This window comes from Quercus robur, chromosome 10, assembly GCF_932294415.1.
Source record: "Quercus robur chromosome 10, dhQueRobu3.1, whole genome shotgun sequence".
Lineage (NCBI taxonomy): Eukaryota > Viridiplantae > Streptophyta > Magnoliopsida > Fagales > Fagaceae > Quercus > Quercus robur.
The window spans coordinates 13,668,426-13,681,714 of NC_065543.1; the positions used below are offsets into that span (position 1 = coordinate 13,668,426).

Consider the following 13,289-nt stretch of genomic DNA (forward strand, 5'->3'; position numbering starts at 1 on the left):
TTGGTCTCTTGACTCACCACTAACCTGGAATCTGAAACTACCTCTACTTCCTCTACCCTGAGTTTTTATGCTGCCCACAACCTGACAATGAGGACTTCATATTCGGCCTCATTATTTGAAGCCCAAAAGCCCAAACTTAGTGACTTTTTCACTCTTACACCTTCTGGGGACACTAGCACCACCCGAACTCCTGAGCCTCTTGCGCTAGATGCTCAATCCACATACACCTTCCATTGTCTAACTATGACTTAGCATATCATCAAAGAAGCCCTAGAGAAGGGAGTGAATTCGGCAACAAAGTTTGCCAACACCTGTCCTTTAATGGAATTTCTGGGCTTGTAGCATATGTCAAATGTCCCCAATTTCATTCCCCATTTCACTATCCTCCCTGTGAAATTTGACCTCCTCAATAGTGACTACAAAGGGTACTTGGTCAACACTCAAACTGTACGCGCTTGAAAATAATGCGACAACTTCCTCGTAGCGTGGACTAGAGCCAATACCATTTTCTACAATGTTAAATACCGAGTCTCTGCATCCACTAGGATTTTGCTGACGTAATATATGGGCCTTTGAATCCCTTCATGCTGCTTGATCAACACTGAGCTCATGGCATGGTCAAAAACCGCTAGATACAGGAAAAGGTCCTCCTCGGTTGGCTAAGTAAGACTTCAAATCTTTGAAGGCCGCATCACATTCCTTTGTCCATTGAAAATCTTTCCACTTCTTCAATAACTAGTAAAATGGTCGAACCTGTACGTCAATCTTGAGAAGAATCTATTTAGGGCAGCGATCATTCTTGTAAGTTTTTGTACCTCTTTCGGGTTATTGGGAGGTCGTAGCCGTTGGATTGTTGAAATCTGATCGGGGTTCACCTTTATTCCCCGAGTGGTTATCATGTAGCCCAAAAACTTGTTGGATCCTACTCCGAAGGAACATTTCTCGGCATTGAGGCGCAACTGGTGTTGTCTTAGTACATTGAAAACCTCAGCTAAATCAGACATATGCCCCTCAATCTCCTTCGTTTTTACCACCATGTCATCAATGTATACCTCTACAGACTTACAGATCTGGTCCTTAAACATCTGGGTGACCATTCGTTGATATGTAACTCCTGCATTCTTCAACCCGAAGGGCATTACAGTGTAGTGGTAATTCCCCCCGGGCGTGATGAAGAATGTTTTCTCTTGGTACTCGGGAGCTAGCAGGATCTGATGGTAACCTTGAAATGCATCCAAAAAGCTCATTCTTTGATACCCGACCATTGCATCTACTGATTGATCTATTTTCGACATCGGGAAATGATCCTTCGGACATGCTCGGTTAAGGTTAGTGAAATCGATGCAAACCCTCTAGCTACCGTTCTTTTTCATTACAACCATCATGTTGGTTAACCATTCTAGGAAAAACACTTCTTTAATCGCCCCTAAAGGCACATTTTGGAATTAAAATATTGCTACTGGTACAGGGTTGCATTTGGAAGCATGTAATGTGCCTCAGTTTTGGTAATGTGGTTGAGTGATTTGACACTATGTTGAGACCTATGTTTTTGGCCATTAGAAGCTTCGGTGGGAAACACACGAGGAATGCGAATCAAGCATAGTGTTTGAGACTTTGGCAATCAAACACCATGATATGGTAAAAAAAATCTCAACCTTTCTTTTTTTGGTCACTAAAAAAAAAAGAAAATGTTCAGTTTTGAAAGAATGATTAGTTGTTAATAACTCATATATTTTTTTATTCTTAAATTAAATAAATAAACAAGGAAAATATTAGTATTACATTTCAAATTCACAAAACACTTACGAGGAGATAGCTCAATGATTGACACCTCATTTATTGAAGCTTGTATGGGTAGATTTGGCTCTGTCACCCTTAAATCATGCTCCCATTGCAAAAAAGTGTTTGATTCAATACTACTGTGTATAAAAAATGCAGGTTTTGAAGGTTTTGGTAGAGTAATAGAGTAGCTATTAAGCATAAGAACAATAGATGCCATAGTTGGTTTATCAGATACATTTTCTTGAACACAATGCAATCCAATGTGAATATATCTTATTATTTCAGTTGTCAAACCTGCCTTTAATGTGGGATCTACAAGATTTGAAGCTATACCTTGTTTCCAATTTTTCCATGCCTATAAAATAAATTAAACTGACAAATTTAGTATTCAAAAGAATATTATTTTATTTTTTGTTTTAAAAAGAAAAATATTTGTGCCACACAACTGGACTCTTTTCTTCCATTTCTTGAAGCTCCTCATCCTTCATGTTTGCTAGAATTCTATGTATTTGCAAACTAACTATACAAGCTGCACCAATAATTTGTAACTTTATGGACATTATTAGTGTCTTAATAATACACCATGGCGGATCCATAAATTTTTTTCAAGGTTCATTAAGAAACTTAAATTAAACAAAATTTAATAAAAAGAAAACTTGAATATATCGAGTTATTGACACACAAAAAACACACACATGCTAATAATTGAAGAGTTTTCATATTTTGAAATTGTTATATGATAATTTATTTTCAGTTGTCATTATCTATTGTCAATATAGGTAAGTATGACCATTTTTTTTTTATAACAATTTTTATTTTTATGTAGATGTCATTATCTATTTGTCATTGTTTTTATAAAAATATTTTAAACTAAATGACAAAATTCATCTATACATAAATAATACATGAATTGTCTAGTTAACCAATCAAATGCTTAAACAATCACTAATTTTATTGCTGTATTTGTTTATTAAATCACTAAGTTTATAACAAAAAGTTATTATAACTTGATAGCTATATATAAACATATAACAAACTCTATGTATTTCCTAATTATTAAATTATGTAAATTTATATTATGTTTATACTATATATACACACATTCACACACATCACAATTCACACAAATAATATTATAAAAAAACAATAACGAACACAATTAGTATTAGGCACACCCACACAATATATAAATTTAAAATAAAGAGAGAGATACTCACAACTCATAAATGCTTACTCTTTTACTTTTAAAGTAGGATATACTAAGAGAGAGAGAGAGAGATATCTGTGATTTGTGTTGTTCAATTTTAGGTTAGGCTGATATGTGATAAGGGAATGCAAGATTTAAGTTTGGGTGTGCAAAAATATTTTTAAGGGTAAATTAAATTGGTAAATATATATACATATATATATATACACACACACAAAATTTTCAAGTTAGGGGGTTTATTTGAAGTCACCCTTGCTAATAGATACATGTCAATGGGTAGCATACTCTACATCATAAAGATAAAGGTATTGGTTTAAATTTTCTGTCTCCCATTGAGTCATTTAATCCCCCATCCCCCCCACCCATCACATGGTGGCAGTTAAACATGCAGTTCTACCTACCACTCCAAACTTATGGGATGTATGTGCCATTAGACTAAAAAATAATAGTACTTACATAGCTTAGAAGGTGCTCAATATTCTCTCCAATTTGGAATGAGCAATTCTTTTGTCCACTTATTATCTCTAAAACTAGCACACCAAAACTAAAGGCATCAGATTTTACTGAGAATTGTCCATTCATTACATACTCCGGAGACATATATCCACTGCACATTCACAATTATTTTCAACATTATCTGTTTTCATGTTGTTTTTGGTACAAAGTAAACATCAAGTATACTTACTAGATTGTCAAAAAAAAAAAAAGTATTATACTTACTAGGTACCCACGATTCTATTTGTATTGTCTTACTTTGATCAAGTTCACATAATCTTGCCATACCAAAGTTTGACAAGCAGTTCAAAATACTCACATAAATACCAAAGTATTGCACCAGTTCAAAATACTCACATAAATAAAATACTCTAATTCTAAATAAAGTTTAGATTTGACAAGCAGGGATGCCCTGCTTGTCAAATCTAAACTTTATTTAGAATTAGAGTATTTTATTTATGTAAGTATTTTGATCAATAGTGAAACTATTTATTTATTCAAGGATTTTAATGTTGCAAACAAAGAAAAGTTTAGATTTATATTTCGATCAATTGGACGCTACAACCTACATATTTTTCTGTGCTTAGCATCTAAAATTTTTATGTGTATATACTCCAATGCGATAAGTAGCTGGAAGTTGTGGATTTTAGGCGTGAGGTCTAAGGGTCAACTTTCTGCACAGTTTGGTTGTTTACGAAATTGTGCCTGAATTGATAGAATTGGGGAAAAAAAAGAAGAAGAAGAAGAAGGGACCCAATAGAAATATTTATAAATAGTTTCTCTATTCTTTACTTGAAATCAGTAATACAATAGAAATAAATAGTAACAACTGTAAACAATTTTCAGTAGTTAAATTACACAGAGATAAAACTAATTAGGATAAGGTTACTTACCTCAGCTAGCTCACCACAAAGAACTTCTCTCTAACACTTTCTCTAAAATCCTTAGATTTCACCTAACAATTTACAAGTACCATCTACTCAATAATCATAAAATTCAAGAAAGACTTATAATGGTGTAAGAAAATCTCTCATAATTGTCTTCTTATATCACTACGAAAATTCCACCTAATCATAATATTATATATATATTTTGCCACCACTTATGCCTTACAAGATAAGGCTAGCACCTAAAAGTAGTACTATGTCACTCTAGGAATGACAAGGACGTGTACTACACTTACTTTACAGTTCCCTTTTTCTTCATTTTTTCCCCAATTCTATCAATTCGGGCACAGTTTCTTAAACAACCAAACTATGTAGAAAGTTGACCCTTGGAGCATATATACATAAAAATTTTAGATGCTAAGCACAGAAAAATCTGTAGGTTGTAGCGTCCAATTGACCGAAATATAAATCTAAACTTTTCTTCGTTTGCATCATTAAAATCCTTGAATAAATAAATAGTTTCACAATTTTTCAAAAATACTCACATAAATAAATCCGACCTGTAATGATCCAAGGAAAAGCGCTAGCCACATTAGTGCTATATCTCAAAAGGACTAGTCGCAATTGAGGCTCCTTGTAGTTGTTAATAAAGCCCAGTTCAATCGAGTAAATACCCGATGTGGGATTCATCACACACCCACACACATCACATAATCAATCAAATTGGGCCATTACAATCTCCCTCACTTAGATCCTTAAGGTCCTTGTTAGGGCCCACTTTGTGGGGTAGTGTCTCTGAGTCCATATGGGGTTACCAACCTGGCTCTGATACCATATGTAACGACCCAAGAAAAGTGCTAGCCACATCTGCGCTATACCTCAAAAGGACTAGTCACAATTGAGACTCTTTGTAGTTGTTAATAAAGCCCAGATCTACCCAGTAAATAAAGCCTAGATCTACCCAGTAAATACTCGATGTGAGACTCATCACACACCCACACACATCACACAATCAATCAAATTGGGGTATCACAATATATGTAACGACCCAAGGAAAAACGCTAGCCACATCTGTGCTATACCTCAAAAGGACTAGTCACAATTGAGACTCCTTGTAGTTGTTAATAAAGCCCAGTTCAATCGAGTAAATACCAGATGTGGGATTCATCACACACCCACACACATCACATAATCAATCAAATTGGGCCATTACAATCTCCCTCACTTAAATCCTTAAGGTCCTTGTTAGGGCCCACTTTGTGGGGTAGTGTCTCTGAGTCCATATGGGGTTACCAACCTGGCTCTGATACCATATGTAACGACCCAAGAAAAGTGCTAGCCACATTTGCGCTATACCTCAAAAGGACTAGTCACAATTGAGACTCTTTGTAGTTGTTAATAAAGCCCAGATCTACCCAATAAATAAAGCTTAGATCTACCCAGTAAATACTCGATGTGAGACTCATCACACACCCACACACATCACACAATCAATCAAATTGGGGTATCACAATATATGTAACGACCCAAGGAAAAACGCTAGCCACATCTGTGCTATACCTCAAAAGGACTAGTCACAATTGAGACTCCTTGTAGTTGTTAATAAAGCCCAGTTCATCCCAATAAATACCTAATATGGGACTCATCACACACCCACACATATCATACAATCAATCAAATTGGAACATCACAATCTCCCTCACTTAAATCCCTAACATTCTCATTAGGGCCCACTTTGTGGGGTAGTGTCTCCGAGCCCACATAGGGTTACTGAGCCGACTCTGATATCATATGTAACGACCAAAAGAAAAGCGCTAGCCACATTTGCGCTATACCTCAAAAGGACTAGTCACAATTGAGGCTCCTTATAGTTGTTAATAAAGCCTAGATCTACCCAGTAAATACCCGATGTGAGACTCATCACACACCCACACACATCACATAATCAATCAAATTGGGGTATCACACAACAAATATCACATATATTCAATATATGCATTATACTTCTCATATCAGATTGGTTCATAATCATGGAGATAAATAATTAAATACTAGTTTATCAAAATTTTAGGGAATTCAAGGCTTACTTCACCTCCTTCAACTTTACACCACTAGGACTTTTCTGTAAACTTAAAAAATGGTAGTCAATGTACAGGTGTACTGGTCTTAGTGGACATCCCATTCAACACGTACAACACATGGAATGGTATCTAAATGGAGTAATGTTGGAGGTACACAATCTTTTTTCCACATTTTTTTTTTGGTTGCAAATTGTTATTGATTTTATTTTTCTTGTTGACTGAAGATGATAGAGTTATTGATTTTTAAGTAGGCTCACAATAACTTATACTATTTTTTTTATTGTTTATCATTAACAATGTGTTACTTCAATTATTTTGAAAATTTTACGAAAAATAAAAATGATTTCATTAGAATTATTTCATCTAAGTAAGGCAACAAAATACAATAAAAAATGGGGACAAGAAATGAAAAATTGAAAAGTACTCCAACTTTTTTTCCCCTTTCTTTTGTTTCCCTCATGTTGCCACACTTTTAAATCTTATGCAAAATCAATGTTTCCACACTACTGTTCTTTTTTTTTTTTTTTTTTAAAGAATCGCCATAATTACTTACTTTGAATTTCAATGTAGTAATAGGGAATCATGAAAAAATGTCACTATCATCCTATATAAGTAAAGGACAAAACTTTGGTACAGTATCTTAGGTACTGTTCTTTAGGTTCCTCTCTTAAGATTTAGCCATGTGACTACTTAACTAAAAAATACACTTCCATCCCATGAGAAAATATCCACATGAAAAAATCTTAAAAGGAAAACCTAAGAATTAGCACCTGAGTACTGTACCTAAGTCTTACTCATAAGTAAAATATTACAAGACATCACATGACAATATCTTTAATATACATAAAATTAATTTTATATCAAATCCTTTTTTTTATTTTTATAATTCAATTTTATATCATATGATTCAAATAGAAAAATTGAAATTGGAGACAGTAAGATTGGCAAATCATAATGTGGCTTTCTGTTTTCTTGAATAAGAGTACTAAAGCTAGAGAAAGAACAAATGGATAAATTACACCAATTTTCTTTTGGGTCACTAAATAGTTCAGGTTTTGAAAAGAATGCTACCGTTGTTAACGTATCATCAATAACTCATATATTGTTATATTGTGTATTCTTCAATTAAAATAAATAAATTAGGAAAATAGTAGTATTACATTTCAAATTCATTAAACATTAGCGAGGAGATAGCTCTGTGATTGACACCTCATTTATCGAAGCTTGGATAGAGCTACTTTTTGATTGATTTGACTTTGCCAGCCTTGAATCATGCTCCCATTGTAACCAAATGTTTGATTCAGTACCACTGTTCATTAAAAATGCAGGTTCTGAGGGTATTGGTAGAGTAATAGAGTAGCTATTAAGCATGAGAACAACAGATGCCATAGTTGGTCTATGAGCTACATTTTCTTGAACACATAGTAATCCAATGTGAATGCATCTCATTATTTCGGTTGTTGAACCTGCCTTCAATGTGGGATCTACAAGATTTGAAACTATACCCTGTTTCCAATTTTTCCATGCCTGCAAGATAATTTAAACTAACTAAGATAGTATTCAAGAAAAAATTATTTTATTGTGTTTTAAAAAGAAATATATTTGGGCTACACAACTTGATGTATTTCTTCATTTCCTTTAACCTCCTCATCCTTCATTTGTGCTAGATTCCTATGTATTTGGTATAAAGCCAACTAGCTATACAAGCTTCATCAATAATTTGTAACTTTATGGACAATATTAGTGCCTTACTAATAGGTATAGACCAACGGGTAGAATACTTGATACTCCACATCCTAAAGATAAAAGGGTATCGTTTCAAATTTTTTCCACTCCTGTTGAGCCATTTGAACATGCAGTCCAACCTACCACTCTATACTTATGAAGTGTATGTGCCATTAGACCAAAAAATAAAAATACTTACATAGCTTAGAAGGTTCTCAATATTCTCTCCATTTCCGAAGGAGCTATTCTTTCGTCCACTTATTATCTCTAACACTAGCACGCCAAAACTAAAGACATCAGACTTTACTGAGAATTGTCCATGCATTGCATACTCTGGAGGCATATATCCACTGCACATTCACAATTATTTTCAACAATACTTATTAGCCTTTCATATTGTATCTTTCGGTACAATGTAAACATAAAGTATACCTATGTAAGATACTAGATTGTCAAAAGAAAAAGTTTGATACTTACTAGGTCCCCACAATTCTACTGGTATTGCTTTCGCTTTGATCAAGTTCAAACAATCTTGCCATACCAAAATCTGAAATTTTTGGATTCATTTCAGAATCTAGTAGGATATTGCTTGCTTTGAGATCCCGATGAATAATACGAAGTCGAGAGTCTTCATGAAGGTAGAGAAGACCTCGTGCAATGCCTCCTATGATTTTGTAGCGTCTTGCCCAATCCAGTTGTACACACTTGATTGGATCTACATAGTCAATCAAATATATTATATTGGACTAAAATGTGAACGAAATATATCCACAAAAGACATGTAATCAAAATAAATTACAATGAATATAATTTTGAAATAAAGGAAGAAGTAAAATCATACCAAAAATGAAGTTATCAAGACTTCCATTGGGCACAAACTCATAAATTAGAAGCCTTTCAATTCCTTCCAAGCAAAATCCTAGGAGTCTAACTAAATTTCGGTGTTGAAGCTTGGCCACTAACAAAACTTCATTCTTAAATTCAAGATCTCCTTGACCAGAATTATTTGAAAGTCTTTTCACAGCAATAACTTGTCCATCAGAGAGTTTACCCTGAAACCGTATTAGATTAGAACATATTTAACCCTTTGGACTTGACATGTGCATCATGACTACAAACCTTTCCAATTTCGGGTGGGAGTGGGAGGGAAAGTGTTTGAATCAATATCCTATTTCAATCATGAGGCTGGTCTTGCCCATTAAATTATCCTTTTAAAGGTTATCGATAATGTTAGATTTACCTTGTAAACAACACCAAATCCACCTTGTCCAAGCTTATTTGCATCAGAAAAGTCATCTGTTGCGACTTTAATAGTGCCAAAGACTAACTGCAAAGATTCCACACTTCTAATCTCATCCACAGATTCGCCTGAACAAGATGTTAGTGAATTATTTAAAACCAACACAATTTAAAATACGTGCATGCAACAGCAATGACCTCTAAAAACTAATTATTTATCAAAATCTTCTAGAGAGGAAACTCATGTCTATTAGTATATAATATCTTTTTGTTTGCTCTAGTGCAAGTCAATTTATTGACGGAACACATTGATTATTTTTAATTTGTAGTAGCTAAGTATCATTTTATGAAAATAATAAATAAATAAATAATCCCCAAAGTATGTCGTGTTTTACGTTAATACTTGCTGGGGAATTTGTCCTCGTAGGCTCATAAATCATAACATAGGTGGAATTTTTTACTCCCACAAATATCACACATACCTGAGAACTTTAGGAAGCACATCTATGTAACCAAGCCCATAATTTCTGACATTTTTTGTTATTATCTTTGCAATAATTCAAATTTTGGGATAACAAAAAGAAATAAATGAATTATTTTACTTACTTTGTGGTTTCTCCCTTGGTTTCCTGACTCTTAAGTAGATGCAGAAGGAGATTATAATTAGTACCACAAAAGAAATAATGGGTACAACTATGATGACTGTTCGAGATTTGTTACTCTCCTTTCCTGCAAAAACCAGAAATATGTTTACTTAAAAAATTCTGACAGATGTATGTTAAAAGTTTCAAATGGATACATGGAAAGAGACAAAATTAAAATTAGTTTCGAAACTTGAGAATTTATTGGGAAAGTAATAAGGACCCCTTTGTAAAGAGTTGTAAGCTTTTGACCTTATTTGCTTCTATACAGCTTTTCAAAATCTTTTTTTTTTTTTTTTTTTTTTCTTTATTCAACAATCAGCAAAGCAAATATGTATTCATCAATGGATTACAATTTAAGCTTAATGGCATTGGTACCTTTTGCAGCAGGGGTGTTGTTTGATGCTGTGGTATTATAGAAGGGAAAGACCTCAAACCTTAAATTACAGCTGGGTCTGACAACTCTCCCACCTTGCTTCCCATCACAACATTCTGGTATAAGCTTCATAGCCCCATTCAAGCAATCACTGCAAACTTGCACAGACAAATCAGGTGTGCATTGCACAAGTGAATATAGAGTTTGGAAGTTTGGTGCTGTTGCATTTCCCGCTGCAAACTTACGAAGAGAACCACCTGCTGCAGCTTGACCAATTTGGCTATCCAACAAGGTCTTCAGGTCCCGACTGAACTGATCATAATTGGCTGATACGTTATTCACGTTTGCCGCCTCCAAAGCAGGGCTATCTTCCACGATGCCAAATATGTTGCGAAATGAGTAGCGTAACATGCAATAGTCATACCATATTATTGCTTCCTTCTGATTGGGACAAAGCAGAGTGAGAAGATTTTTAGCGTTATTGATGCAACTATGGCAAATATCTGGGTTGACATCTCCTCTACAAAGTCCAAGTGAATAAACTTGGTCAGGGCTTTTGCCAAAAGAAAAATTGTAGAACCCGTAGTCAATTTCAGTGTTGGAAGAGAGGGAGGAGAGGAGTTGATTGAGGTTTGCTTTGTAGGTACTGTTGCTTGTGTAGTTACCATTGTCTAAACAAAAATGGCGTAATGGCGGCTGAGCAAAGGCTTGAGAAATCAGTATGCAAATGGAAAATAGGAAGACAAGTCTTGAAGAAACCATTGCCATGTGTTTAAGGCAAGATCCGGGATAAGAAACTTATCATTTAGGCTTTTGGAGAGAGGGGTGAACTAGTGGGCTGAGTAAAGACTTTGAAGAAAAGGAAGTCCAGATTTTTTTTGAAACATTCAACCATTTGTTTCTCGATACTTTTCTGCCAAACTAACGTTTCCAATATTTCTATGTAATTATGAGTGCAAGATTGTAAGGGCATAAGAAGAATTGACCAACAGCGTAAGTCCTTTTGGAACGTTTATAATGAACAATATTCCACAGCTAGCTAGATATAACCTTTTTTTTTTCTTTGATTTGGTACAGTGGATAAAATTCCCCCTTACTTTTCACATTTGTGATAACATTTATCCATAGCAATTATTTATTTATTTATTTTTTTTTTTTCTAATTGAGTTTGTATTTACGACGAACATTCTAATTGTCATAAATAGTTAATTTGCTTTAAAAGAAAGAATGTATTAGTAATCGAATTGGATCCCTTCCAATAAATAATATTTGCGATGGACCTACACGGTTGACATTGGTAATTTTTTTAAAAGGGGGAAATCATGCCCTTATTTTTCATGTGTTTAATGATTTTCTCCATCACTATATATTGCATTGTTATTTGTGACAAACGTTGTGGTCGTCATTAATAGTTAAAATTTTCATAAGAAAAAAATGTATTAACAACGGTAAGGTAAATTTATCACAATAAAAGAATTTCCAACATACATATGGCCATAAAAAATGATTATTTACTTTGAATGGTAAATTTTCCTCCATTTTGTATTAAAACTCTAGAATTTTGTCTTAATTTTGAAAACAACAAAAAACATCTGAAAAGACCTTCCAAGTACATGAGGGCTATTTTGGTCATTTCAGAAGTAAAACGTATTTTTTGATCATTTTGAAGCTTTTAGGGGTACTTTCACCACTTTAGAAGTTTATGGGTATTTCGGTCATTTCCTAGCTTTGATGGTGTATTTTAGCAATTTTGAATGGTCGGATTGTGTCAACGGGTTAATCAAAATTTCCCACAGGTTGATCAAAATTTCCCAGTGGGTCGGTACAACAACATGTGTCCATCATGAAACCATATGGAGATCCAAAATCTGACCATTGGTTGGTAGAATGTGGTGAAATATTTGTGTTTGTAAATTATAGTGATAATTAGACAGTCGGATTGTGAAATAGAGTAGTCAAATCTTGCGAACCTTCGTCAAAGTCTACTAAACTTGGTCAATCTTTGGTCAAAATTCAAAGTTGGTTCTAAGACCACTGGATTTGATCAAATTAGGATGTTCAAGGAGGTTTTAAGTGGGTTTTGGGTATTGATTAGTGTTTTAAGGTTTTCTTGGTTTTCATGTTTTTATCAGTTTCAAGTTCTAAAAGGGAAAAGTCAAAAGTCATATGCAAATCCATTCAAGGTCATTTTGTAGGTTTTTGGTTGTATTTGCAGATCATTTTCTCAATTCTTGGTAATACTTATATAGTGTATAACACTCTTACTTAGTGATTGAAGTTTCATTATAAGCGGATATGACACGCATCCCTCTTGTGCTATAGTTAGATTTGAAATTTGACCATTGGATTGAAAAAGTATGTTAAAATATTGGCTTTGATGAATTTTGAGCTCAATCAAACGGTTGGATTAGGAGAACGTGACTAATCAAAATTTCTTGGTGTGTTGGTACAACAACACATGTCCATAATGCTCTAAACTAGAATCCAAAATCTATCTATTGGATGGGCAGAATGTGGTGAGATATTGGTGTTGGCGAAGTATGACATTAGCTAGACGGTCAGATTGTGAAAAATAAGTAATCAAAGTTTACAAAACTTGGTCAATAGTTGGTCAAACACGATCAACCGTCAAAGTTGGGTCTATGACCACTCGATAGGATCAAATTATGTTGAGTAGGGAGGTTTTAAGTGTGTTTTGGGTATTGGGTATTGGTTATTGTTTTAATATTTTCTTGGTTTTCATGCTTTTATCAGTTTCAAGTTTTAAAATGGCAAAGTCAAAAGTCATATGCAAATCTATTCGAGGTCATTTTGTAGGTTTTTGGTTGTATTTTGCATATCATTTTATTGATTCTT

At 34.1% G+C, this 13,289-nt stretch overlaps 1 protein-coding gene across 5 annotated transcripts in view; it reads right to left on the bottom strand.

Moving 5' to 3' along the window:
* Positions 1-11,453, bottom strand: part of LOC126703468 (cysteine-rich receptor-like protein kinase 44) — a 144,304-nt gene extending 132,851 nt beyond the window's left edge. For 2 of the 5 annotated variants that reach the window (XM_050402432.1, XM_050402431.1), the window contains exons 1-2: positions 10,436-11,453; positions 10,023-10,145 (exon numbers count right to left, since the gene is read on the bottom strand). In XM_050402432.1, the coding sequence (XP_050258389.1) occupies positions 10,023-10,145; positions 10,436-11,201 (889 nt within the window). In that variant the 5' untranslated portion in view covers positions 11,202-11,453. Of the gene's footprint in view, positions 1-2,115; positions 2,138-7,533; positions 7,980-8,376; positions 8,528-8,654; positions 8,893-9,018; positions 9,230-9,417; positions 9,546-10,022; positions 10,146-10,435 lie in introns of those variants that run through there. The other 3 variants (XM_050402434.1, XM_050402428.1, XM_050402430.1) reach the window with 3 other exon arrangements.
* Positions 11,454-13,289: the final 1,836 nt, after the last annotated feature.